The sequence below is a fragment of the Chelon labrosus genome (assembly GCF_963514085.1).
Source record: "Chelon labrosus genome assembly, chromosome: 9".
In the NCBI taxonomy this organism is placed as follows: Eukaryota; Metazoa; Chordata; class Actinopteri; order Mugiliformes; family Mugilidae; genus Chelon; species Chelon labrosus.
In genome coordinates, this window is record NC_140359.1 from 5,293,152 (window position 1) to 5,320,548 (window position 27,397).

The following is a 27,397-nucleotide window of genomic DNA, read 5'->3' on the forward strand; positions in this document are numbered from 1 at the left end:
AACTTGGATGGATCTGTGAAATTGTAATAGAAAAAGCTGTTTTCTCAGGGAAAAGCAGACGATAAACCTTCCTAATGTGCATGATTTTGAGTTAATTCAGAGCGTGGGGGGGGTTATTCCCTGAAAGGTTTGTTTGTGGCACAGAGAGAGGTATTAGGGGCAAAGAGGGGCTGTGTGCAGCTGTACAACGAAATAACATTTTGCCCACTTTAGATTGCAAGAAAAGAAAAAATTCAATGTTAATATCTTAAATAAACTGATATATGGGAAAACCCTTTATTGACACGTCATGTCAGTTATGGACATGTTATTATTACCATCTGCATGCTTGCTAAGCGCACAAAGCTCTGGATAAACACCAAAATTGGAAATGGTTCCCACTGCAAACAAAGCTTGTCATGACAGGCCAAGCATCTGGACCGTGGGCACTGTGCTCAAGGGCAGATGAAAGACTTTTGCATGCTCTTGCTTTATTTTTTTTTCTTTCTCCCCCTCCACCATATGTAATTCTGTTCTGACCTGATATTCTGACCTAGTTGGAATAATCAGCAGCGGAGATATTTTGCGAATTGCACTGCCGACCCTATTTGCACATAAATGTTTCCCTGCAGCTATGCGTCGCCTTTAAACCTCAGCCCACATTCTGAAGTGGACCTTGAAGGAGGGGAGGGCGCTCATCACCACGAGCTTACCTTATCAGTATCTGTTTCACACACTGTTTACGTGGCATGGGAGCAGCTACACTACATGCAAATAAAAAAATCAGTGTAGTACAGTCCTGTATTAGGACTTATGAGGGGCATGGATTTATGTTCTCTCAGAACTAGCTTATAAAATGTGCTGACCAGCTACTTTCAAATGGGTTTATAGTCCAAGTGTTTTTTACCAAATTTCAAGAATGTGTGAATCTGAAAAAGAAAACACGAGTCCATTTGCATGTATTGCAGTATAAACAACTAGTGTGTTTAATTCTGCAGTCGGCTGCCATGAAACCACTGCAGAAGAAGAGGACACATTTAGAGGACGGCGCTCAAAGAGTGCCAGTCGAAAGTGAAAACAAGATGAAACTGTGACGTTTCTGTTTTCTCCATGTGTGCATATAATGAGCCTTCATTCTTTACATCCTGAGAGAGAGTCGGGCCCGAACAATTCCTGGTGTTGTTTTTTTTCTTTAAGTTTGCATTCCGCTGGATAATTTCCTTTTCTTGCCTTTTTGTTTGCATAAAAAAAAAAAAAAACAGCTGTGTGCTGAATGTGGTTGCAGCAGTGCAGGTATTTTAAGGAGCAATAGCAATTTACTTAACTACGAATTTATCAATCAAAACATACAGAAACACACTATTTTGGTACTACTCCATGTTAGGCTTTTTACGATTACATTTTCCTATAGAGAAGATTAGCAAATGTAGCTCATGGAAGACATCATCTAGCCTCAAAGCCGGCCCAGTTATGGTCTGTTGTCACTCTGTTGGGACCTGAATATGCTCCAGTAAAGATCTGCCAGGGCAATCAAATTGGTTGGGTGCGCTTTATCCAGTGAAGGACAAAAGGGCAACAGTGATGTAGTCATCTGACTGTCATCAAGTTGCTCTGATTTTTTCCTGTTTCATTTGAAGCACCCCACAAGGAAACCCCGCTGCCTGTACATGGCCACCTGGAGTGGCAAATCCTGTTATGTGCAACCACAGACTGTAGCCTATAGATGGGCAACAGGAGGGCTCTCCAGCGGTGCCAGTGTCATAATGGCCCCTGGAGTGACAGTTTGTTGCAGAATACCTTGTAAAACCTGACAAATTTAAAAAGTAGGCTGCACAGAAATACTATTTTATTCATTTCCTCTTGTTACACTGATGTTTGTCAAAGGGTTCATTTGTCTGATAAACGTGTACGTAGTGATGTGGAAAGACTAATCCTTTACAGTTCTCACTTGCCCAACATCTAGCCACATTTTTCCATCATCATTCCTGCCTCCTGTGTATATTATGAATGGCCTGGGCAGATGATCTTTGTTGATGGGGTAGCTGCCACTTCCTGCCTCCTGCCTCAAGTGAACTGACGCGGCCGATGAGCGCGGCGCGGCCAATGGGAGCGCAGCGGGGCGGAGAGCAGCGGCAGATTGTACTACAGTGTAGTACCGCTGCCAGCAGCAGACGCGTCTCCCGCTCAGCCTGTCGCTCCTCAGCATCCTCTGGTTAATGGATTATACAGTGTCCCTACAAGTGCAACATCAGCTGGCGGTGTTCCCGACGCACTTCTATCAGGGCTACAGTGTAGAGTTACAGGTAGGCTGCATTCATTTCGAATTCCACTTGTCAGCCCCCCACGTCTTCTTTCTTCTTCTTTTTTTCCCCCATCTCTTTTTCCCTGTACTACTGTCGTGATAAGAGACGAGCAGAGCAGGAGTGAGTGAGTGTGACTTTGTGTGGATGCTTTACTGCAGGGGGACAGGCATGGTTGTCGTGTTGAATGCTGATCTCTTTCCTCTCCGAGATTCTTGTTGCATGCCGGAGCGGAGCAGAGCGCAGCGGGGGCTGCCTGTGCGCAGCGGTACACACAGGCGTAAAAAAGTAAGCGGGGCAGGCTGGTTGGTGGAGGTTGACCTCCCCTCTTGAGTAGAACAGGTCCCTCATGCTGGACAAGCGAGCGGTCTAGGGACAGTCCCGGGGGACCTTTAAGGGAGTCCCCCTTCTATAATAAGAAGCCAGAGAGGATTTCAGTCAGAGGTTTAACTTTCAGTAATACAGCGCATGGTCCAGGACGGCACACACAGTGCTATTAAAATCATCAAAGAATCAGTTTCAGACTTTCAAAATAAGGTTAATTCTGCAGCCCGTGGCTTTTTCTTCTTCTACCCAAGACAATCAGTGATGAATATTAAGCAAAGTAACTGTGTCAGCATCCACCCCCTCCCCAGGTCGCTCTGCATGCAGGAGAACTGCTTCTCTCAAGGTGACATTTAAGTGGTGGGTTAGAAGGCAGAGGTGCAGCATGAGGGAGATGAACACACCTTTGTCACCTCAGGGAAGGAGTTCACAGGGTTGAATTCTCACTAGATCGTCTGATTTAAATGGGTCACGGTGTAAGCCAGAGCAGGGCATGAGATTTTAAAATTGGGAACTCGTCTTCACACGTGGAACTGATGCTTTATGTGCAGCACATGGGAGGAGAAAGGATTCCACAGAGGGAATGGTTGCCGCAACTGTGCAGTATGAATTATTTATTTCATTTGCATTTTTAAAAAATCTTTTCTTCCCCAAGTCTTTGGATCATTTTGCTTATGAAATAAGTAAATGGAAAGATTCAAAGAAAATGTTCCATTGTCTAGAATTGATGAGTTTAGATTAATGAAATGAACAATAACTTCCCTTTTGAGACACTTATGACTAGCAAAGTCATAACATTTAGACTGAAAGGATCTCACAATGTTAAAAAGACAAACTAATCAATAAACCCCCCAATTGTTTCTGCTTGAAAACGCATTAATTCAGAAAGTCTGTTCATTTCTTTTTTTCTCCATCACTTCATACAGATTTATTTGTGGTAATATTTGCCGTTTGGGACTTCAGTGATCGTTTCTCTCTCTCTTGCGGAGAAGAGCAAACAAAACAGACAACATGGAGCACGCTTGTTCCAGTCTTTGCTTCGATGTCTCTCGGGCCCCCCGTTTTTTTTTATGAGATAGATACAGCGTTCCAGTTCTTGCTGCTTTGTTCAGTGTGTTGACGCACAGCTCCATTGTTTGTTTTTCTGCAAAGGTAATTACGGTAAAAATTTGTGACCGTTGATTCATCTGATAATTGTTTCCTTGATTATTCTTTCTCTAAATGAAATGAAAAATGTGCGTCACATTAGCAGAGAGGCGGCAGTATAGAGTCTAGTTTTGTTTGAATGTCTTTGGGGTTTGAACATTTGGTCAGTTTATTACCTCAAAAAGTAACACAAACCTCTCAACCGAGGAGCTGCAGCCAGATATATTGTGGGCAATAGGATAACTGATAACTATATGTAGTTTCTGATATATTAATTCTGTTAATTACCTGTTTATTGTAGCGGAGAGTTTGACTAATAACCTGTTTGTTGTGGCTGATGGGGTACGACAGTCAAAAATTGCAGCCAATACCAACTTGAGAACTGATATTTATGTTTGTTGTGGATGATAAAAGTTATTAGTGTTAACACTATTTGCATGGCATGACAATCAGAGGGACTATTTGCATTATCGACTGAAATTCAGTTACAATGACAATAATTCTATTTGACTTTCAGCCCGCAGTGACTTGGCCACCACTGTGTTGTGACTCCTTATGTAATACAACGTCCAAGATATCATTCATTCATTCATTCATTCATCTTCTGTACCCGCTTATTCCTGTTAAGGGTCGCGGGGTCTGCTGGAGCCCATCCCAGCTGTCATCGGGCGAGAGGCGGGGTACACCCTGGACATATCGCCTGTCTATCGCAGGGCTAACACAGAGAGACAGACCCAAGATATCATAAGCAGGTTAATAGAAAAGAAATCTTTTCAAGCCCATTTGTTTTCACCCGATAGTTTGTTTTGTGAGTTAAGGAGCTGTCAGAAGTCTTCCTCCTTCTCTTGCAGCACCGGCTCAGTACACACTGTGGAGGCTAGATTTGGATGATGTGATGAGGCATTTTCAAGCCTCCAGGAGGATGAGGAAGACAATAATGCAGGATTTCACCCAGCTCTGCAGGAGCTCCGAGCTACATCTGCCTCATTTAAAGTTGCATGATGGCATCGCCTCATGTAAAGTGAACGATGGCACCGTCTTGGCACCACTGGGTCTTTTTAAAAATGATACTGCGACACAAACGCTCCCTGTCGTTTCAGCTCTCTTTTAGGCCTGTGCGAGAAAGTTGGGCACTGAAAAGCAACATGTTAGAAACAGCCTCAGACGATAAAGCTCCCTCATCAACCCTGTCTTTAATATTCCACTGATTCTCCAAGCCCTCAAGTCATCCTTTCTATTTCTGAAATCCTTCAGCTGAGGGGGAAAACACTTTCATTCCTCTGTCTGCCGTCTGTAATTTGTGATGCCTGTGAGTAAGAGACTTTGAAGCTCCATGCTTCCATTCCATCAATAATTGTTTGCTTTTGTAAAGTCAAAATTGCTTTTCTTCTCTGTTGCTTTCCATGGCTTTCTTGACGCAGTTGTTTCCAGTTCTGTCTCTATTATTTCTTTCATAGAAGGTCAACTTAGATGGGTCTAAGGATTTTTATAAATAGCACGCGAGTAACAAAGTGTTTCCCTAATTTGAGTTGAGCGCTTTTATTGTCACGGAGCGGAGTGTTGTGTTGAAGCAAACAACTAAGCAATGTCATCTGCACCATAGAAGAAAAAGTGATAAATCTTTTCTTACAGTTGTTTCTTATAGCAGCAGAATGACAAATAAACATAAAAGGGTGTAGACTGGGCTCAGCTCTGTAGAGCAGCCCTAGTGCCAGTGAGTGTCCCTTATTCTTACAAAGTCAGTATAAAATACTTTTTCAACAATTATAGTGAAACAAATCCAACTGTTGGTTTGACAGTTTTTCCAACTAAAGTATCAGTATTTTACCATTATTATTTGGGATAAGTAGAGCTTGATGTTCCACCATTTGGAAGCTACAAAATGTGCATATTTTTTGGGTAACATAGATTCAAATGTAATTCTGGATGAATATGTTGTATCCTCTGATTGGCTGATGCTGCACCACAGGAGTCTTTAAGGGTGCTTTCACACCTTGGTCATTGTTCTAAAACCAGGAGCGGTTCCCACCAGAGTCAGTTTGTTTGGGCTTGTGTGAACACAGCAATCCAGAACAAGTGAGTCGAGCTGAGATGGGTTGGTCTCCACCCACTTGCAAAGACTCCCCGGAATAATACACATTGCTCATGGACCAATGCTGCTACCCTACATTATAAGCATATTACCAAGCAGTTTACCTGATGTGTCTATGGAAGAGAAACTGTCGGGTGAATAGGTCATTCCAGAGGCTGCCTGGCAGGCAGCAACAGTGCCTTCACAGCATATACATTAAAATGATTTCTACATGTATCCCACATGCTCGATCAAACTAAACATGCTGTTCATATACTGAACACTGGTGCATGAAATAGAGATAATTGTGTGTCCTCACCAACTGCTGATGCTCCATTTTCAGTTTAACTTCCTGTCCAGTCACATTAAGTACGTAGCGTTGAGAGTGTGTCAGAACTTTGTCTCAATTGCCCTGTGAGCACCAACCAGATCTAGGCTAAATGTGCATTGCATTTCACCCTGAAGTTGAACAAAATATAGACGTGGATGCACCCCATGATCGATATATGGACATGCACGTTTCATGTTAAGTGCTTTGTGTGCAAGCTGTACTGTGTGTGATGTCCGAGCTAGTGAAGCTACATTGCTGTGCAACAGGTCCGTGCAGTGATGTTTTAGGCTGTGGCTTTTCTTTTACAGCAGATTATTTGAGTGTGAATACCCCTTGATGTTTTGCCCGCACTGGAGAATATTAATCTCATTAGGCCGACCAGTGTCACAATTTCATTGTTGCGACAACTCAACATTAGCCCTAAATGTCTGCTCTGGCTGAACACCAAGCTGATTATATTACTGAAGTGCAGGCATGCTGCCCAGTGTGTGTGCGCTAATGTTTTCACTCATCAGATCTGTGGACGCCGCTTAGGTCACACTGCATGGGAATAGGCCACTTAGCAGCAAACACAAAGTAACTGCTCATTGTTTTGACCTCGAGGCATGACATTACAATTTGGCTTGCCTTTGCCTCCCCATAGCCAAAACGGCAGAAAGATAGAGACAGTGCACAAAGCTCTGGGATAGGAAGTACAGTCTCACTGCTCTGTGAGCGTGCAGCCTCACTCATCCAGCTCGGCTAATTTGTCCCCCTGGGAGCAATGTTGGAGTGTCTCGCTGGGCCCGGAGCACCAGCTGGACAAAATGCTGCTGATGATAAAGGTATCAGTTTGTATAGATCCTACAGGTCACAGTGAGCACACAGGGGCCAGACAGATGCTCTTGGCCTTTATTTTCTTTCCCTCTATATCCCCTACCAGCTAGTAGTCTCAGTTCTCTTCAGTACAGTATAACTTATTCTCTTTTTTTGTGAATTATACTCCAACTCATAATAACTACATGACTGCTTCACGGAATGTGCTGACTGATAAAGATGGAGAAACAGGAGAAGGGCGATGGACTGATGAAGCTGGACGGGGATGTGGAGTGGCGCTGCTGTGACCAAGGCGTAAAGATTATCACATGCTGACAAAACATTTGCGTACGGGAGGGAGAAGAAAAAAGGATGAGGCTGAAAAGATTGTAAAGCAAAGATGGGGAAGGAGCAGAAGTCGCGTTACTGTGTACAGCTCAAGGAGGTGTAGAGGAATTGTTGATGGGATGAAAGGATGTACTTGCAAGGGGATACTGTGGAGCCTGCAAACACAGGGATGAAAGTAATGATGTGATTAACGGAGAGCGGTCAGACACGGAGGGAGCAGGTGCCGGGGAAATACAACCTGGTCTCCACTAGTGGGGGCTGATAATGCTGCCTGTGGCCTCAGAGGAAAGGGACCTCCCTGATGGCACAGGTGACGGTGGGTGGCTCATGTGAGGATGCCTGCGCCGGAAACCTTGGAGTTTGTTATAGTGTGGAGCATTGATGGATGCAGAATGAGTTTAAATAACCCAATTTTATTGTCTTAGCAGTCAAAGGGCACATCTTTACTCTGAAGGGCAATCTATAATGTCAGGCCCAGGTCAAGGAAGTAAGGGAGAGGCTGATGAGTGCGCCATGGCGGGCAATCGAGTGTTTGTCACAAGGGAGGCTGCATCTACTGTATAGTCTGTGACAACCGTGGGTTCCGGGCCTTGGTGGAGAAGACAAAGCCTGATATTTAGTTGGAGAGCTCTTGGCTGTGGGTATATCATATCTGGGAAAGAATTGCTGTCTAATGTCATTTCTTAAAACCAATAGATTGATCTGCATGTCTCACTAAGCAGCAGACTGTCCTGGCTGCACTGGCTAACAAATGGAATGAACACGGGACCTCTACTGCAACTGAGAATGTGGTCTGTTACAATCAAGCAGTGGGTGTGGAACAAATAATGAGTACTACAACTTGCTGTGAGGGACGAGATGATGAGGGCAATGTTAATAAAAAAAACAAACCAAACGGATCACATGGAGTTCTTTCATAACTATAAATACTGAATTTCAGCTCAGACTTACTTAGATGCCTTGCAGAAGCATGTGCTCTAGGCTCTGCAATAAGAATACTGTCAATATTTAACAGCTATGCGGACCAACAAAGGTTGTGGACGTTTAACTCGAAGAAACCTTGGGCATAAACCATAAGGGGAGACCCACCTGCCTGAGGCCAACTGAGTACAGAGAAAGACAAATTTGGACAATGGGGCAGAAATGAAGGAACAAAAGGAGGAGACACAGAAGCAAGCACATTCATGCATGCATGAGGATAAAGCATTTTGGTGTATATACAGTATTACATGATTCAGATGTGATTACATGGCTCTTATAGGTGGTGCCTAATTGATATGATTCCCACAGCTTAGTGGGTGTATACTGCATGTGGAATATGGGCTGCAGGGGTGGAGCAGAGATAGTAACATGTAATAGTGGCATATAAATGTCTGGAAAGACTTCCTGGATGGACTCCAGTATTAAAGGTGATCTGCTCACAGATTCATTGCTGACATTTTGACAAACGGCAATGATTGTGTGATCGATCAGTCAGAATATTCAACTGAAACTAATTTTACAGTCAGATCATTTTCATACATGATGTTTAACCAGATATTTTGGGGTTTTAGACTGTCAGTTGGACAAAACAAGACATTGTGAGGAAATGTTATACAGAGTTTTCTACCTTGATGAGGAAAAAAATACATATTTCTGTGTAGTTTTTCATATTAGACTGAAATCTGGCTAAAATGGTAGTTCCTGATACACCTAATTAGTCTTAGTAGGGATGTGGTGGGATAAAGAAAAAATACTGTCATGTTTTAATAAGTATACAGGTTATAGTGACACATATTTCAATAACTCCTGATAATCACACTGTGATTAAATAGCTCCAGCGAATGGTTGTGTAGTGTAGATGTGATTAATAATTAAGGAGAATTATTGCCAAATGCTTCTGTAAGGATTAGTTTTGTTGAGCTGTGGCATCACTCCCAGAGTTCTCTGCACAGCCGTGGCGCATAAGAGTGTTTATCTCTCCGTGCTACAAGCTTTGTGATTTTTAGTTGTCAGGTTTTTTTCAAGCGCAGGATTCTTGCTTACGTCGGGTTTTACATTGTTGTCTGGCCCAGACGCCGGCATTGGAGTTCCTCCAGTACTGGTGACCGACACGCTCACTTTACTCCTCATCATCGTTCACTGTCAGCAAAGATAACTACAGTACCATTCTTTTAAAAAGAACAATGCTGGCCGTCGCGCCATATCCGTGATTGATACTTCCTGCTGTGCTTGGTGTTTAAAACTCATCTTCTTTTGCTTGCAAACTCAGTGAAAATGAGGAAAAATGCAGGTGCTGCAGAGAGCACCTCTGGAGAATATAAATGAATAGTGGACTAAGATGACCATAACCTTTGAAACCTTAGTCATCACCAGCTGCACAAATTGCAATTTTTGTTTGGCCTGTCATGGAACTCAAAGTCTCTATAGTGGAACTATAAACTCATAATAAATACTTTACTCAACAACTTTAACAATGATAGCAGCTCGTCTGGGATACAGTCTGCTTAAATGGAGTTTTGAGAAGGGAGCATATACTGACCATAATGGCACATACTGTATATGTAATAGAAAAGGCCAGATGGTCAAAATGACATATTACTACAACTATAAATGTAACTAAAGCTATAATCATGGCTGCTTGTACATGTGGTGATTTGAAACATCTGTCAAAGTGCCCCATTCATTTGCTTTTCCTCATTTCCCTGCATAATTGTCTCAGATAACAGCCAAACTGATCACCCATGATGAGTGCTAAGACAGCTTTTTGTAATTGAAATGCTGTTGCTCTAGTCTTCCAAAGCAGTGTCTGCAAATGTTTTACTGGCCTTGAGGAAGTTGGTGGGAGTTAGATGTCAGTCTTCTGATGCTGCAGGTTGGTCCTTTTGTTTGAGTAAAATTTGCAAGACCCTGTATATTGACTCCATAGAACTGTGTGTTATTGATATGACCCTTTATGTCAAACCTTCATCCAACAGTTTGTTTGTGACAAACTGTTGTAAACTGTAGTATCAGGATTGTTCGTTGTATGCGCACCCTGACTTTTGTTGCAAGAAAGTCTTTACTTTTTTACTCCAGGTGCACTCTAAGGTTGAATTCCTAAAGACCCGGTATCACCTACTTCGACTGCATGCCTAGTGATGAATACATGCATTTGCACTGCAGCCTCACAGGGGAATAACTGCACTGACATATGCTGTTGTGTTCAGAGTGTGGTGACTGAAGGTTTGCATCAAGCCAAAGCTATTTTTGTGCAAAACTGACAGTTGTGCTTGTGTTGGCGGTTCAGTTGAAATCAGTGTGGTTTGGTGTTGAGTGTGGTACTCCTGATACTCTTAAAGTAAGATTAAGGAACTGATGGAAATGTTCCTCTGTAAATGAATGTTCCTACCACTAAAGGTGATCAATAAAAGGTTGCCAGATTTTGTGAAATCTCTCCTCAGTTTTTCTTCAGGCTGAATTTTGTCTTCTCTAGTTCAAGGTATTTCATCACTTCATTCATTAGTGAGTTTGTGAAGGTTTCTGTTTCAAGCAGAGGAAGATCTATCTTCATGCCAGCAGGCTGACAAATGATACCATATTCTGTACAGCACTGTTTCGTATTATGTCGGAGTTTGTAATTCCTACAGTTCATCTAAGGAGCTACATCAGTGAGTCCATGCAGCATTTTAGACAAAGTCAGAAACTTATTTCTCCAATAATCTGATATTCTTCGGCAGCTCTACAGTATATCACCTAAAGATGCTGGTGCAAGCCCATAACATTCACATAAAGCATCCATATCTGGATTTTTATCTTTCTAAACTTCTTTTGAGTGCAGTGCAGACGATGTAATACCTTGAACTATAAAAGGCTGTGTCTCGCACAGACTGAAGTGCAATGAATCTGTTTTAAGGCTGTCTGCCCCTGTTCTTATGTAATCTCTTTCACTAGATCATCCCCGCCAGCACATTTCAAGTGCTCCACAGTTGCTGTGAAAATCACTTGACTTAGTTTATCATATATTTTGGACATAGTGTACGTTCTGCTTTGGGCAGTTGGGATATGATAGAGTGTTTTAAATAACAAAGTTTCATACCTGCAAGTATGTATATAAAAAAAGATCAGTTGGTGGAATACCTTATCAATGAGCATGTCCTTAAAATCAATTCATTATCTGCACTGGTTAAGGTTTCTTCTGTTATACAAGTCAACTTCTGACGCCTAATATGCAGCCCCAATGTGAAAGTGGAATTTGAATTCTGTAGGCTTTTATTGTGAAGTAGCTACAAGAAACATTGCCGTGCAATTGTTAACAGATTCAGTAAAAACAAGGTTGCACAACATGAAATGGATAGATCAGTGCTCAAGTATTGCAGTGAGGAAGAAGAAAGTAAGAAATAGCCAGGGCTGGCTGGTTTGTTGGATGAAAACCTGCGTACAACAGGCTGTGGAGAACCAGAGCACCTGCAATATATCATCAGAGTAATCAACGCCAATTATGTTTTCATGCTGTAAAACCTTTGGAGATGGAGATATTCTCTGTGAAGGCTTGTTAAATGTCCCGGAAAGTGAAAAGTCTTGTATTTTTGATTTTGTCAGGTAGACCCCTAACTACCACCGGTACCTAAAACTGAGTCACACTTCCTAAAACTTGTCAAAGTTTTTCAAGCGTCGTGAGAAATGTGCAGACTGTGAGCCTTTTTTTTTTTTTTTTAACAGGACCTCATTATGACTTTTACTGCTTTGAGTGCTTCAGCAGTTCCCTTTGACAGTAGCTCAAAGCCCAGCACTTCTCTCTCAAGCTGATACTCTTAATGTGCTGTGCAGTTATGATTAATTGCCGGTTTTACCACTTGTAATACTGCATATGGAATGAATGACCAACTTCTAATTTATGAGTTACCACCATCGGCCCATGTGGAGTCATCTTTCTCCATTAAACAGGTCTGCAATATATTGGTGAAGGCTACTTTATTCTGTGAACTGAGGGGCTTCTACTACAGCAGTCTGGGTCATTTTCATCATTTCATCAATAGATTATTATTTTTCCCTAGAAAGTTTTTTAAAAATGTTTTAATCAGCATTCTGAAAATGTCCCAACAGCCAGATTGAGTGCTAAATGACTCTAGGAATTAAATTCTATGGGTTAATTCACCAGGTCAGTTGTTACCGCAAGCTTACAGTCAGTCCGTGATAATTCTATATTACAAAAAATGCCAAACCACACAGTTTGGAAGGAATAAGGATTAATGTTTGAAATGAAAACTAAAAAAAAATAAACATCTAAATGGATTGATTTAAATGACTGATGTTTTGCCATTAACTTGTGGTGGTTTCATTATAGAGGAAGAACACGTACGACTAGAGAACTCTGAAAAACAGCTCATCTGTAAGAAGAGAAAACAAAAACGTAAGTCAGGTTCACAGAATGGAAAGGGATTTATCAAGCACAGCAGTGTGGAAAGTTCTGAAGGAAAATAAATCTCTGGTGGACTTGAAGAAAACAATAGGACAGGTCACCCCTGGAAAAGAATCCTTTGAGCTGTGAAGAAAAATTGCCGAATAACTGACATCAGTGCCAATCAGCAGAGCAGCTGAAGAAAAATTATGGAGGCTGTACTGCAGGATGCAACCCTCTTATCTTATACAGCAAGAAAACAAAGTGAGATGCAAGACTGGAAGAGCTCCATGATCCAAACCATTCCAGCTCTTCAGTGAAACATGCAGGAGGTCATGTTGAGTCCTGGGCATGTAGGGCAGCTTCTGGATCTGTTTCACCCCTCTTTATTGATGATGGCAGCAGCTGGATGAATTTAGGAGGAGTTCACACACTCATTATGCCTGGATTTGTGCAAATCAATGCCTCCAGTCTCATTGGTCAGACCTTTAACCTGCAACAGAACGGGGAGTCCAAACACGGTGTCCATCAACCAAAAGCTTTTATCAGGAACAGGAAGGTGTCATGTTGACCAGTCGCCAGATTTACAGAGGCCGAAGACAGAGCGCACAACACAACATCAACTAAAGGCAGCTGCTTTGAGGGCTGGAAAAGCATTTCTAATGAAGGTACTTAATGTTAAGTTCTGTCAGTAGCTCTTTAGGCTTGATGTCTTAAACTTATCACAGTTATGTCCTTTGACGTTCATTTGATATGTTACTTCCACACCTAATAAAAGAAGACACAGCCTTAAAATGGCTCTTTGCATAAAATTACCAAACCTATGTGCATATAAATAGAAATGAAATAAAAGCAAGGCTAAACTGAGGTTCTACTTTTGTCTCATATTCATATGCCTAAATTATTAACAGTTGACTGCTTGTCATGTTTAGCATTGTGTTTTATTATTTCCGCTTTTATTTTAACCGTTTCCTCTTGTGTTATTGTGATTGTCTTCCCCTTCCTGATTGTTTGCACCAGTGCCTAATAACCTCAGCCTGTATATATTGTCTGTGTCTCTCTTAGTCCTTTGACAGTTGGTCCTGTCTCATGCCAGTAGAACCAGCACCATCTCTGCCTTGGTCATTGTTTTACCTAGAGCTTTTGGTATTTTCCTTGATTGTTTGATACTTTGTTATTCTCACCTAAGATTATGTTTTTTTTAGTGAGTGATTTTGTGTTTCTTATTCTAGTCTTTTGTTTTCTTAGTATTTTTCCTCGTAGAAAGTGATTTTGTCTTTTCCTCGTCATTTTCTTATAGTGTTTTTGCCTCGTGTTGAGTGTTTTTTTTATTTATTCTTGGAAATAAAGACTGTGATTTTGAACATCGTCTTCGAGTTGTGCATTTGGGTTCAAGCCTTGTACAGTCGTGACAGATATGCCATTGGGGGACACTGTTGTTTCAGAACATTTCACAGGTTGAATGTGAAAAAGGGTGTCAGCCACTTTGTACACCCTCTTGCCACCTCTTCCTCCTAGGTGTCATGTCTGTCAACTTTGACGACGAAACTCTTGATGGATCACTCTTCATCTCCAGAGAAACGAATGAACCTAAAAGTCCAGTTATGATGCTTAACACACATTTAGGTTTTAGCACAAACAAGGATAGGAGATCTACTTCCAATGACACCCGATGAATGCCCACAGGGGATGTACAGGCTACTCTACGAGTTTGCTGTTCTCAAAGCTGAAGGCTGGGCTTTTAACACAGTTCATAAAGCGAGTGGCAATTTACCGTATGACAGCACGTACATCGGAAAGATAAAACATTGAGAATGAAGATCTTTGTTCTCTGGAGCTAAATGAGCGTGGGGTCTGAACCATATGGAGAGACAGCAGCAGAAAAGTTGGTACAGACTATACTGATCACTGTTGGACAGTTATGTTCAAAAGTCAGCATTAGAAAAATGACTTTTTACTTAAGTAAAAGTAGTATATACACTACAATGCAAAATGCACTTAAAGTACTTGTCATGTGGAGTAGGACATTTCACCATCATATATTACTGGATTACAGCTCGCTTGACCACCATGGGGTTCAGAGCCTTCTGCCATTCAGCCCCCTGCCTCTGGAACGCCCTCCCGGAACATTTAAAAAAATTCAGACTCAGTCACCACCTTCAAATCTCAGCTCAAAACTTATTTATTCAGACAGGCCTACTCCATTCCATAGTCTCACTTCTATCTCCCATTCATCCACAGCTCAAAACAACAGCAAGGATGCTACTCCTACCTGAATTAATTACATTTTCAAATTAAGCTACATTATGGGTCAGGACATCCCTCCCAGAACACATATAAACCAGGCCTATACTTCATTTTCATTCCTGTTTTGAACCAATAAAGATTTGTTTCTATTTTTAATAAACATAAAAAGCGTACCTTGCCAATAGATATCAAACCATCAAAAACAAACAAATGAGCAAAAAAAAAAAAAAAAAAAAAAGAGTTGTGTGAAAGTTTCTCTTTCTCTGCAAATTAAAATTACATCACTGTACGGCTGCCAAGTGTCCAGGTAGGACTAATTCACGCAGCCTGCCTGCAAGACACTCTGTCTCAAAATCCATACCTTAATTACATTCTTCTGTAATGCCTTACCATTTGTATTCCAGGCCATGTACACGACAATTTCTAATCACTGAGTTAAAAAAAATTGCAACCATTAGTTTGCTTTGATAACTACAAATGTGATTACACGTTAACATTATGTTTCGACAGTGTGTAGGCAGATTGCTTTTGCAAATACCTCTGGGGAGAGTCAGTGGCTCCCAGGACTTGCAAGTCAAAAGCAAAAGCTCTGTCTTGGGTGTTGTATAATTTATAAACTTGTTTAACACTGCTTGAATTCAAGTATCTTCACTGTGAATAATGCATGGTCCTCTATCTCCTAAATTAGTGGGATGTTCGAGTCTGTGGGATGTTACCTGGGTTATGAAAGTGCGTTGTGTCATCTGAATGTTTACTGTGCAGCCCCATTTAGATGGCATTAACATTTTTTTGTATGTATATTCATAGGTTTTATATTTCTTCTATTTATTTAGTATCGTTAGAAAGGGAGACTTGCAAAGTAAGAATTTCACTGTGTGGTGTAAACTGCTGTTTCTACTGTGCATATGACAAACATCTTGAATCTTGAATCTTGCAGGGGAAAGGTAGGGGATAGAATGTTGTACAGTAATTACACTCAGGCTCCTGGACAATATTTGAACATTGAGAAAATACTGGATGTATTCAAAGACACAAACATTCAGCAGGACTACACTAAAAACTGCAGGTGCATCGGAGGGGAGGCAGAGATTCAGTTCGGTTCAATTCAGCTTTATTTATATAGCATCAATAACAATACAAATTGTCCCAAGATGCTTTACAAAATTGGCTCTGAAACCCCCAGAGCAAGCCTGAAAGCGACGGTTTAACAGGAAGTAATGGAGCGGAGGGGGACACACAGTAGTTAACATGCTATTCAGTAGTAGCACAGAATTGCAGGAGTATTAGATTATTAGAGTAGTAAGAAATTAGAGGACAGGAGCTCGGTGCCAAAAAAACGAAATTAGAGGATAGGAGCTCAGTGTGAGAGAGAAGAGAGTAGAGGACAGGTGCTCAGTGCATCGTCCCCCACTTGCTTAGACCTGTAGCAGCATAACTAAGGGATGGTTCAGCCCAGCCCTTACTATAAGCTTTATCTATGAGATACTGTGTGCTGTATTCAAACCAAATATTTGAATAGCATTCTCAAATTTTATCAATTCACAGACAAATGTTAACATCTTTCAATTTGATGGTGACCATCACAAAAACAATAAGTAATCCAGTACATATTGTTGGGTCAAATTCAAACAGCAATCTACTAGTGTACTTAGATGGTCCAGCAATACGGTAGCGTGTGTGCTGGTTGGCCCAATCGGTGACTGAAAGAAAAAGAGAAAAAGTACTGAAGTAAGAGGACAAGCAGCTCTTCCTGTAAAAAGATCTTCTCATAGAAGCAAGGACGTCTGTTTGGGATTTTGCCGGAAACCAGCAGGTGACTGAGACTGTAATTAGTGCTGTGGTGGGGGCTGACAAATAATCCACGTACTGTGGATGCTTGGGGCGGCATTAAAATTACCCAAACTGTGAATTGTCCCAGATAGATACCGTGACTAGCATTTTGACGTACTGTAATGAAATACCCATGCCAATAAGAAATGTTATAAATTCTTATGGGCTACATGACAAAACAAGTCACTGTATACCACAAGCTATTCATCGTAAAGCCATTAGCTGACATGTCTCTGTTTTACTTTCTTTATTTGTCAAGAATAAGTTCTTGAATCTTAATACTTGCTACGCTGTAAGGCCGTTGCAGCGTGTGATTTATAAGGGCATATTTCTCAAGTACAATCTTATCAATCAACCCTACAAGCACCCAAAGCTTGTCTTGGCTGTGATGCATTACAGGGGCTGGCTGCTGCTGCCTAATGTGAAATAAGCAGTAAAAATGATAAACAAAGTAAAAGTAAACTATACACTTAAACTTCGAGCTTTGAGAATTATGGTACCAGTGTGGCCAGAATTGCTCAGTGCAACTGTGCACAGTGCAACAGGGGATAAAATGTTCAAGGCTGGTGTCAGTAAAGGTTTATAAAATGTCTGTTCTTTGTTTTGTTTTTGCTTTTTTTCCAGATATTGTTCCATATACTATATCTCTCTGACAGTTTAAGCATGGAGAGAGCAGTCTGGGGCTGTTCTGCCACAAAAGCTTCTCTCAGGAGAGCTCTAATGGCCGTGTGTGGGAGAGGCAGCATCACCCCAAGTGAATACAGTATCATTCCAAATTAAATTAGTTGAGGATGAGGCAACACATATCATAATCACGTTGCTCCAGTTTTTATGGGATGATTCCTGTGGGGAAGTGTTTTTAAGAGTTGTATCTTAGTTTATAGGTACGGCTCTAGGGATGGCAGTGTGGGCCAGTTGGATGGTCAGTCAACCACTTTGGTCTAGACTGAAACGGCTTCATGTTATCGTACATTCATGGTCCCACAAGTAGAAGTCCGGATAGGTGTATTTTATCCCTGTACATATGTGCATTTTCAGTTTGTCCTTTGCAAAAACACAAAGGGAGACACAGAAGATTCACCTTCAAGTGTTCATCTTGACAAACCTACCCCCAGTGTTTGCATATCAGTAGTGAGTAGAAGTCAGTGTTTGGTATATTTTTTGTACATTTGGATGGAAACCTAGGTAAGTTAGTTTAAGTTAGATTAGTTTTAGTTGACTTTTAGTGAGTACTAAGAGCAGGCTGAAGTGGTTCTAATGATTATGAATGGATGGCCAAAAAAAATAAATAAATTGTTGTCTCCCAGAAGATGAATCCCTACGGTAATCTTCTTTTTAGCAACATCAGCAGTTTTTGTTTCTGAATGATTCACCTTTCCTTTTATTCAAGAACAGTCAAGACAGTCAAGAAGTGATGAGCAATAAGGAGAAAATAGAGTTACTGTTTGAAATATATAATTGTATTCAATATGGCTGGGCGTTGCTACTGTTCCTCCATGAATTTAATTTAATTCTCAAGGTCCCAATTCAATTCGACTGGATTTATTTAGAGATATTTAAGTTTTGGAAAAGTTTTGCTTAGTAATGAAAGAGATTTTCACAAAACTAATGTCATTCTTTTCAGAGATTTGTGGTATTACTACATTATTTCACCTATAGTTGGCATATCTGAGATATGGCTTTGCGTCTCTCCTCGCTCGTCAGACTTTCTAAACCCAACTTGCTGGCTTAGAGTTGTAGCTTCTGTCATGTTTAGGGAAACTCGTTACGCAAAGCCAATCTCGTGAGACTGGAGGTATACATTTTAAAAATCTGAGGAGTTTATGAATCGATATGACATTGGCTCTTTTAAATAAGAATTGATTTAATCGGAAAACCATCTTTTAAACCCAGCCCTAGTATTAAAGACAGGATTTTTGTGCCATGACAGCAGCGGCGCCCCGTAAATGTGATGGTGTGGTGGTGATCACGATTTATTAACTGTGCTGTCCTTAGCCAAAGTGGCAAGCTCCCGGAAAGGCCAGTATGGATCCAGCTCTTCTGCATGGGCATTCGTCCAGCTTCCAAGCTTAATGCTCTCCCTTACGAATTACAACTGACCTTTTATAGCTCCAACATCTGCTGGGAACTTCGCTGCTGTGACCTCCCTTTCATCCCTGCCCTCCTTCCCTCCCACTGTTTCATCAGCCTTTTCTGTTTGCTCCCCCCCCACCCTCAGGCATCCAGCTCTGCGCAGCCTTTGCTGATTTCCTGGCGGCTCGTCATAGTAAAAGACAGACGGTAAACAGTGTTGACTAGGTGTGAGAAACATTCTGGCTTCCTGCTAATTTGATCATCAGTGCAAGGCGTACTGCATTTTTCTCTCCGTGACGCCTCTGTCCCGTGTTTCTCCTTCACCAAAGTGGCAATATGACTTCCGTAATGAGTTCAGGTTCTGTTCCGAGAAAGCCTGGCTGTAATGATGTTGACAACAGCTGCTCTGATCAGATATTGATGATTAAATTGTGCAGCGAACCCCCCTCGGTTTACAATTGTGATGCCTCCCCTTATCCAATTACTCCGGTTGAAAATTAATATTTTTCTCATTTAGAAGAGGGTAAACCTCTTGCAATTACAGCAGTGTATCTGACAGTGAAATCCATTAGCTTAATGAATTGATCGCCAAGGAGAGGAACATGTTAATTTAGGGAGCAATGGCTGCTCTTTGGAGAGCCGTACTTCACACTCAGCGGGACTTTACTGCCTTCTTTCTTGTCCTGCTAAGTGATAGACACATGCGGGGACAAGTGCTTCTGTCAAGTACAAGCTTAAAAGATAAGCAACATTTTTATTCTGCAGTATTGGACATAATTTATATTGTCAACCAGTTCATTTTTAAGATCTGACACAGTAGAACGAAACACAGACCCACGTTAGCTAAGCTTACTTGCAAGGAAAAGCTAAAATAACTTAAACTGTCTACTGCAAACACCCCAAAATTTAGTATAGATGAGGCCAGGTATGTTCTTGATTTTACATTTGTGTCCAAAATGGGATCTGGGATCATTTTTTTTAACTAGATATCAATTTAAATTTGGAGAGGAGCACAAGTCGTGCCTTTCACACAGTTGTACCAAGAGGTTGGGGAGGCACGGTCAGTAATGTGGAAATACAAGACTGGTGAAGAAGCTGTATAACAGGAGATGTAAGCAGAAGGGTCAGCTGAACTGCAACTATGCCACAGCTAAGCACACTTAAGTAATGTTAAAGCAATAATAAAGCAGAGTATTTGAGTTGGCTGTGTGGTTCCACATGAACTGGCCTCCACTGTAGCACTGGTCGAATAATGAGGAGCTGAACAGTGTAAAAGTAAAACCGAGACGCCTCCAATACGAGAGTGTTCAACCATAAACCAATCGGGGAATAGACACGAGTCACCTGGAAAACCATTTGTTTTGTACACCTTGCACAAGAAGTATGTGCATTCAGAGAGATTAACAAACCACAGTTTGACACCGATCAGAAAATGCTCCTACCAGGAGAATTTCATTTTCAGTAATTGGTTAACATAGCTGATGATGGCCAAAACTACAGTGACTGGTTTGAATAGAGCAGTTCCTAATAAATAATCAATAAATGACGAATGAAATCCTTTAATTTGTGACTTTCCATGCAGAGATTAGAGTCAGGGTCCATATCCTGACACATGACAAACTGCAGTACATGCTTTCTGAACTCCATCATGATTGTGCATTACTGAGAGACACTGTGGAAATAAACCACTATTAATTTATGTCCTTCAGCTGCTGAGATAAACACGCAAACTTAACAATATATGACGTGGCAACGAACCCTTCCTAAAGCTGAAGATAAGAGTTGTTTTTGTTCCCAAGCTGCTGCGTCTGCATCTTGTCGCACTACTCCTGATGCAGCCGCTGATGCTTCTGCTTCATAACAGAATTTAAGGTGATTAATCATTCATTTCCAGCATCTGCGCACCCTTGCTAAAACGGGCAGCGGGTCCAACACATGCGCGGGCTGATAGAGCTCTCAAAGGCACTCATTTGTGTTGTTTGTCCCGCAGAATCTGAACAGAAAACGAAGCTGCTCTCGACTGATTACAAGACTGAGGATGAGCACGGGGTCCCTGATTTATTCATATTTCATTTCGTCTATAGCGGGTTCGTCTACAGACACCTCGACCCCTGTCATGTTTTATCCTTGTCCTGTCAGTACGGCCGTGGCCTCTGGGCTGTCGCATACCACAGAGCAGAAGGACAGCAGCTTAGAGGCTCAGAGAGCTCCCTGCTATAAGTCACTGCCAAGGTCATGTCATGTCCCGGAATGATAATGTGAATTCTAAAGATGAAACAAAAGTCTACAACTCCCAAGTTTATCCTGATATGATAGATAATCGAGTGATCCAGTTTTGTGAATCACTAGATTCTGTTTTTATCAACAGAATAAGTAATAATAATGTTTATAGTAAAAGTCCTATCGCATATGATATATTAGTACTGGAAATACACATAGGAAGGACATGTAACAGTGTTGATGTTACTGTGTTTGTTCACATGATAAGCAAAGCCTCTAATAAAGTACTTTGACTTTGCTGGCTTGTTGGTAACTTTTTGGTCTGGCGCTGCAGGTTGTGTACTGCGAGTTTAACAGACATCTCTTTTGGCTAAAACCACAAACTGTTTCTGGAAAGAGAGGTGATGAAAACAGTGCGCGAGCCAGAAATGTAAAGCTCCAGGCCTTGAAACCAAAACAGTTAGCTGAGTTTTAGTCTGTAGGGCTGAGGGGAGCTTTAGAGTCAGTGATGATTTAAGGTTTTCCACTTCAAACGTCTCCTTTCTCACAGTCATTTCACCCACTGTTTTACTTCTTATAAAAACTTTCCCACACTCGGAAATATTCTGCCTTTTACCTCTGTAATGGAAATGTCCTAATAATCTAAATCTCATGTGGATTATTATTAGTACATTTCTATTACACTTTTCAGCTGGTATTCTGTACTTAACAGCATCTTCCATTAGATCAAATTCTGAACAGTTCAAATATTCTGTTGTAGGACAACCCTTATTACATCAAGGACATTATAACAAGTAAACTGACTTTATATGTAAAAATAATGGATGGCCTCTTAAGGTATTTTCATACATCGATCAGCCATACTAAAACCACTGACAGGAGAAGTAAATACATTGACCATCTTCTGCTGGGAAACTGGCATTCATGTGGATGTTACTTAGACCACCCACCTAGACCAGACCAGACACCCCCACCCCATGGCAATGACACTCCTTGATGGCAGCAGCCATCCCCAGCAGGATGCAGCCTGACACAGGCACACACACAAAAACAGTTTAGGAACAACTCAAAAAACATGAAAAACAGCACAAGGTGTTGACCTGGCCTCCAAATTCATTAGATCCCAAACTGATCAAGTATCTGTGGGATGATCCACAGAGGCCCCTCCCTTTAACCCATAGGACCCAACAGCATTCTGTTGCCAGACACCACAGGACACCCTCAGGAGGCCCATGTCCATTCTCTGATGAGTCTCAATTGATTTGGAGGCACAAGGGAGACCTACACAATATTAGGAAGGTGGTCATAATGTTATGCCTGATCGGTGTCTTATTTTTCTAGTTTAATTTGTACAAATTATCATGACTAGATTTGCAATAAACAAAGTTACAACAAATGGTGTTTTGTTTATAACTAGGCCACCAGGTGGACTTGATACTCACTTTTTTTCTACTAAAAATATAGCTGACTTACATATTACATATTGTATTTTGGTCACAACATTTTCACAGCCTTCAGGACTGCTCAGGGATAAACCCAACTGCAACATCTCTTCAAGGGGAGCGCTTACACTGTGTGAATCTGTGGGTACTGTATGTAACCAACATTAGATTCACTTAACTGTTCTCTGCGGTCTCTCTGGATGCCGGCATCTATGATTTGTGTACATGGACACGTTGATTATTGACAAAACCTAGACGTGTGTCATTGAAACGTAGGTTTCAAAATCCATCGCAACGTCTAAGAATCATGCAGTATGTATGAACATCGAGTAGTTTTTATTTCCACCAAATATGATTTACTACACAATCAAATGAATAATAGATGCATGGACAGATCAATAGAGGGATGTAAAATATTTACGGAAGATGTAGAATCAGAGAGTTGTAGTTTCTGCAGAAAGAGGCCGCATTTCTTTCACTTCCGTTTACTGAAAGACTTCTCATATTTCGTATTTACTGTACCTGTAGCTTCGGGCTAAAACCACCTTTTGGAAGTAGCCTCAACCCACTCAAGTCATCATTTATTTACTCCTCATCAGGAGATGATGTGGTAGTTATACTCCACAGCTTAGATTTTTCTAGTTACAAAAAAAATTATAAAAAAAATAGCTTACACTCATAGAATCCGTGGTTACAATATGTAACCAACGTTAAAGGCACACTTAACTGCTCTCTGCCCTCTATGGATGGTGGTGTCTATGATTTCTGTCTATGATTTCATGGACAAGTTGCTTATGACAAAACCTTGGTGTGTATCATTGAAATGCAGGTCTCACAATCCCTTGCAACTTCTAGGCAACACGTTTTAAGTTTTAAAGTGTTACCTCCAAACTTCTCTTCTATTTTTTTACAACTGAACCCATCATGTACACATTAAAAGTCATTTAAGAGCATTTAAATACTTGAAATACTCCTGTTTCCACCAAAAATCATTCACTATCACTATAACAGTTTTCAGGCTGAATGTACAATTCATTCTAAGATACTACAAAAGAATGTAGAATCAGAAAGTTGTAGTTGCTGCAGAAAGGGTTTGCATTTCTTACACTACTATAAGACTTCTCATATTTAATATTTACAGTACCTGTAGCTTCGGGCTAAAACGACGTGTTTGAAGTGGCCTCAACCCACTGAAGTCATCATTTATTTACAGTGCATCAGGAGATGATGCGGGAAATATACTTCACATCTTAACAGCTTAAAAGATTTAATATACTTAACTGCATTAAATGACGACACAAGCTCTTACTGATGTGCTTAACGTCAAAAATCTGTTGGTGTATCCACAAACAGAAGCCTGTCAGCTTAAGAGTTTAAATAAGTATGGTTCCAGAATCTAAAATCTCTCAAAGATTTCTGCAGAGCAGTTGGTATTCATGAAGACTTATTAAAGGATGCTGCAGGTCGTCCTCCTTTTGCTTAGCTCTGTGCTTGTGAGGATTTCAGCAACCATTTGTACGTAAAAAGCAACAAACTACAACAAAGTATAGGCTTTAGCTTTCTTTATTTCATTTTGGTTTTCAAACACTTTTGGGGTAAAGTTTCTTTCACATGCACATGACCTCAGTTCTCATCTGTTCCTGCTGCTTCTAATGAAGACGTGCCTGAGTAAATGAGGATGAGTTGAGCCTGACTGCCTCCAAATATGAAATGTGAACCCCTAATGGAAGCTGGGCTGAATTAGTAATAGAAAGCAGAGATGGTTCAGCTGTGGAAATAAAAGCTCCATGCAGCTACGTCTCAGTGAATCCCTTTTTTCTTTTTTCTTTTCTCTGCAGCACAAGGCCCGACGTTCTCTTGTGTGTTTTAATGAATTTCCAGGGAAAACTCAGTCAGCGTGATCTGTCGTTGTTATTTATTTATCACCATCAAAAATCATTTCAGCTCCGTGCCTGAAGTTTTAGGGACGTGTATGGTATTAAATGGATTTTCTGAGTCAATGCATGCAAAAAGTTGCTCAGCATCTGTGACTAACTCAGATGCTCGAGGTAATGAAATATTGATTAACAGCAACGGAATGAGATTATTGTTTACTCTATCACATCTTGTTTGGTTTGTCTCATCTACCTAGTGGCAGAAAGAAAGAAAATCTCATTACTTTTATGTATAAATACTCATCATTGTGGCTATTACTTGGGTGCCATTTGCCTCATCAACATTTTTTTTTCAGTTAGTGATTTAGTGACAGTGGTTGAAACTTTTAAGTCAAATTTAATAATACATCTGGCATCTTAGCCGTGCTGTCTTGCAGGTTTTTTTTTTTTTTTTATCAGACTTTTTTCCATTTGGAGCTCAGCGTGGTCAGTATTGTGTGTTCAGTTCTTGGTGCACACCTGCCAAAAAGTGCACCCAGGTCAGTAACCATATCTGCATTTGTCTCTTTCTCCAGATGAAGTCAACAGAGGTGGACCAAGGGCTTTTCACAGACAGCTACTGCAAAGTGTGCAGCGCTCAGCTCATCTCCGAGTCCCAGAGGGTCGCCCATTATGAGGTGAAGACGCCCACACACGTTTACCTCACATGACTCGGATACACTACACCACTCTTGTGAAGCTAATGAGAGGCTCTGGGTCACGCTGTTCTGGCTCTCCCTCCAGAGACTCTTGGCTGATCTATACACCTGAGCCCTTGCAGCTTAAACATTGTCAATATACATGTAACACACCTGAGTTTACCCATTTATTTATTTTTTTTCATTTAGTCATCAGTGGAGAGCAACCCTGGAAATGAAAGAATAATTGCGAGAAGAAATTGCGATTTGGCTGTAATTTCCCCACGGCTCATGCTTCAAGAGATCTTAAGGCATATTTTCTAAAACCCAGATATTAAAAGGTGCCATGTGTCGTGACATTTGAACCCCAGCAGATTATTGCCGCAATCATTTTGACAGTGCAATTACGGTGAACAAGCAAAGCAAAATATATTGGGGAGGCACCGGGCTCTCTCAGTTTGTATTGCAAATTGAGGGAGTGTGTAAACACAGGCGCCGAACGTGGCAGCAAGTCTGGCCGTGCGAGCAGCCAGAAATATAAAACACACTCAGATCAGTCATATTTATGCAAGAACACGCACAAGCACACACTGGAGGACAGTTATGCAATATGATTAGTTTGTTTTGTGACTGTTTTACCTCAGATGCCATGATGAGTTGGGTGCTGTCTAGTTGTAACGTCCACTGATGGGCCGCAGCGCTCAGTGTGCTTATTTCACATTGTGTGACACTAATGTTATACCTTTGTTCAGAGGCAAACAGTAAGGGATTACAATTTTTATAATCCTCCTAGTGTATGTGCAGCCTGTGTGCATGCACACACCCGTCATTTAACTTGAGAAGGTAGAAGCCACTCTGATCCATCTCCTCAAGGACAGAGTGAGTAAAGCAACCATTTGGTTTCCTTCCCCCCTGCCTTGACAGGTAAGGGACATTACCCTCCCTTCAGTGGCCGCCTCTCACTCACTGCCACCGTCAGACCGGTGCATCTGACATGCCGGCCTGCTGCTGGACATCTGCAGTAACAGGAGCTGAAAGGACTCATATGAACAATGTGGTTCATTCAGTGTTAGCAAAGGACGTCTGGTTGCTGTTCCGTCATGGACTGGAGGAAAATTGTTTGAGACCTTGAGTCAGTTTAGCATTTATATTGATCTTTTTGTGGTCATGCTGATTCACTGTTGAGGTGAACTCTTATCAATGAGGAATACATATTTATTAAATTTACGTGACAATGTCACTTTGTCCTAAGTTTGTATTACTTTGTCTTTGAGTCAACTTTTCTCCTGCAACTCTTAACAAGTCAAACTCAATTTCCTGCAGGGTGTTGTGCTCGCCGTGCGGCTGTGGAGTTCTATTTAAAGGAGCCTTAACAGTGTGGGTAACAGGAGAACGGCTTTGTTCTTTAGGGCGTTGCAGGAGACATGAAGTGGCTGTACCCTTCCAAATCAAATATTAATTTTGTTATTGTGTGGTAAATGCTGAATACAGCACTTGGCCTGTTGCCTTCTGGAGACGGAGCGTATTTGGATTCTCTTTTAGCTCAGTTAGGGTCTAATGCTTCGTGACATGTTTGGGTCATGGTGACGACAGCAAGAACAAAAAAGTAGATGGGAAAAAGGATGTGTGTACTTGACTTTCAGATCGGGATGGTGGATTTGCACTTAAGAAGATGAGCTTAGTCTGTCTTGTTTGCATAGATGGGTCTATAATTATTCATTTTGTGATGTGTTTGAAGATTTAGTCTTTAAAGAGTTGATGATAACATCAGACTTGCTTTGTTGAATACTGAGTCTGAAATTATGTCTTTGAACAAAATATCTTTTTTTCAGTGACTACAGAATAGGACGTTGGAGCTGAATGATGTCCAGTTTTTGGACTCAGAGCAGTTGTAACTGACCGTTGATGACTTGCATCTCAGGTTGTTGTGTGAGAATTCCTCTCAGCCTCAGAACTGTGGCCAAACGAAGAAAAGTCTAAAGTCATTATAAAGACAGAAGATAAAGATCTTTGTATGCTTCAGGCGAAGTGGTTGTTCGATAGTCTACTGGTGTCTGAAAGCCGTGTCTCAGAGGGTTGCATGCAACAATTTTTGTAACTTTTCCTAACAGTGTGTGCAGAGGTCCATGTGCAATCCTCAACCCTGTCTTGGTGTCTAGGCTCTGACCTTGGCGCTCTCCAGCTAGCTCAGCTCAGTGGAGACAGGTGAGCGGCCATAATAATTTCCTGCGTGGAGGAAGCTAGTCTCAAAGGTGGATTCTGAGGTGCAAGCGGGGCTTATGTATGCTGCAACAGTACCAAGTGTCAGCATAGCTTTAACGCGAGCAGCGTGCCTGTACTGTAGGCTTAGATTCTTTTGTACAGTTCAAGTCTACTAAAAT

At 41.2% G+C, this 27,397-nt stretch overlaps 1 protein-coding gene across 1 annotated transcript in view; it reads left to right on the forward strand.

Moving 5' to 3' along the window:
* Positions 1-2,064: 2,064 nt before the first annotated feature.
* Positions 2,065-27,397, forward strand: part of zmat4a (zinc finger, matrin-type 4a) — a gene marked incomplete at its 5' end in the record, with an annotated part of 99,660 nt that continues 74,327 nt past the window's right edge. Inside the window, 3 exon segments of the mRNA XM_084551171.1 lie at positions 2,065-2,163; positions 2,166-2,282; positions 24,915-25,016. Coding sequence (XP_084407297.1) covers positions 2,065-2,163; positions 2,166-2,282; positions 24,915-25,016 — 318 coding nt within the window.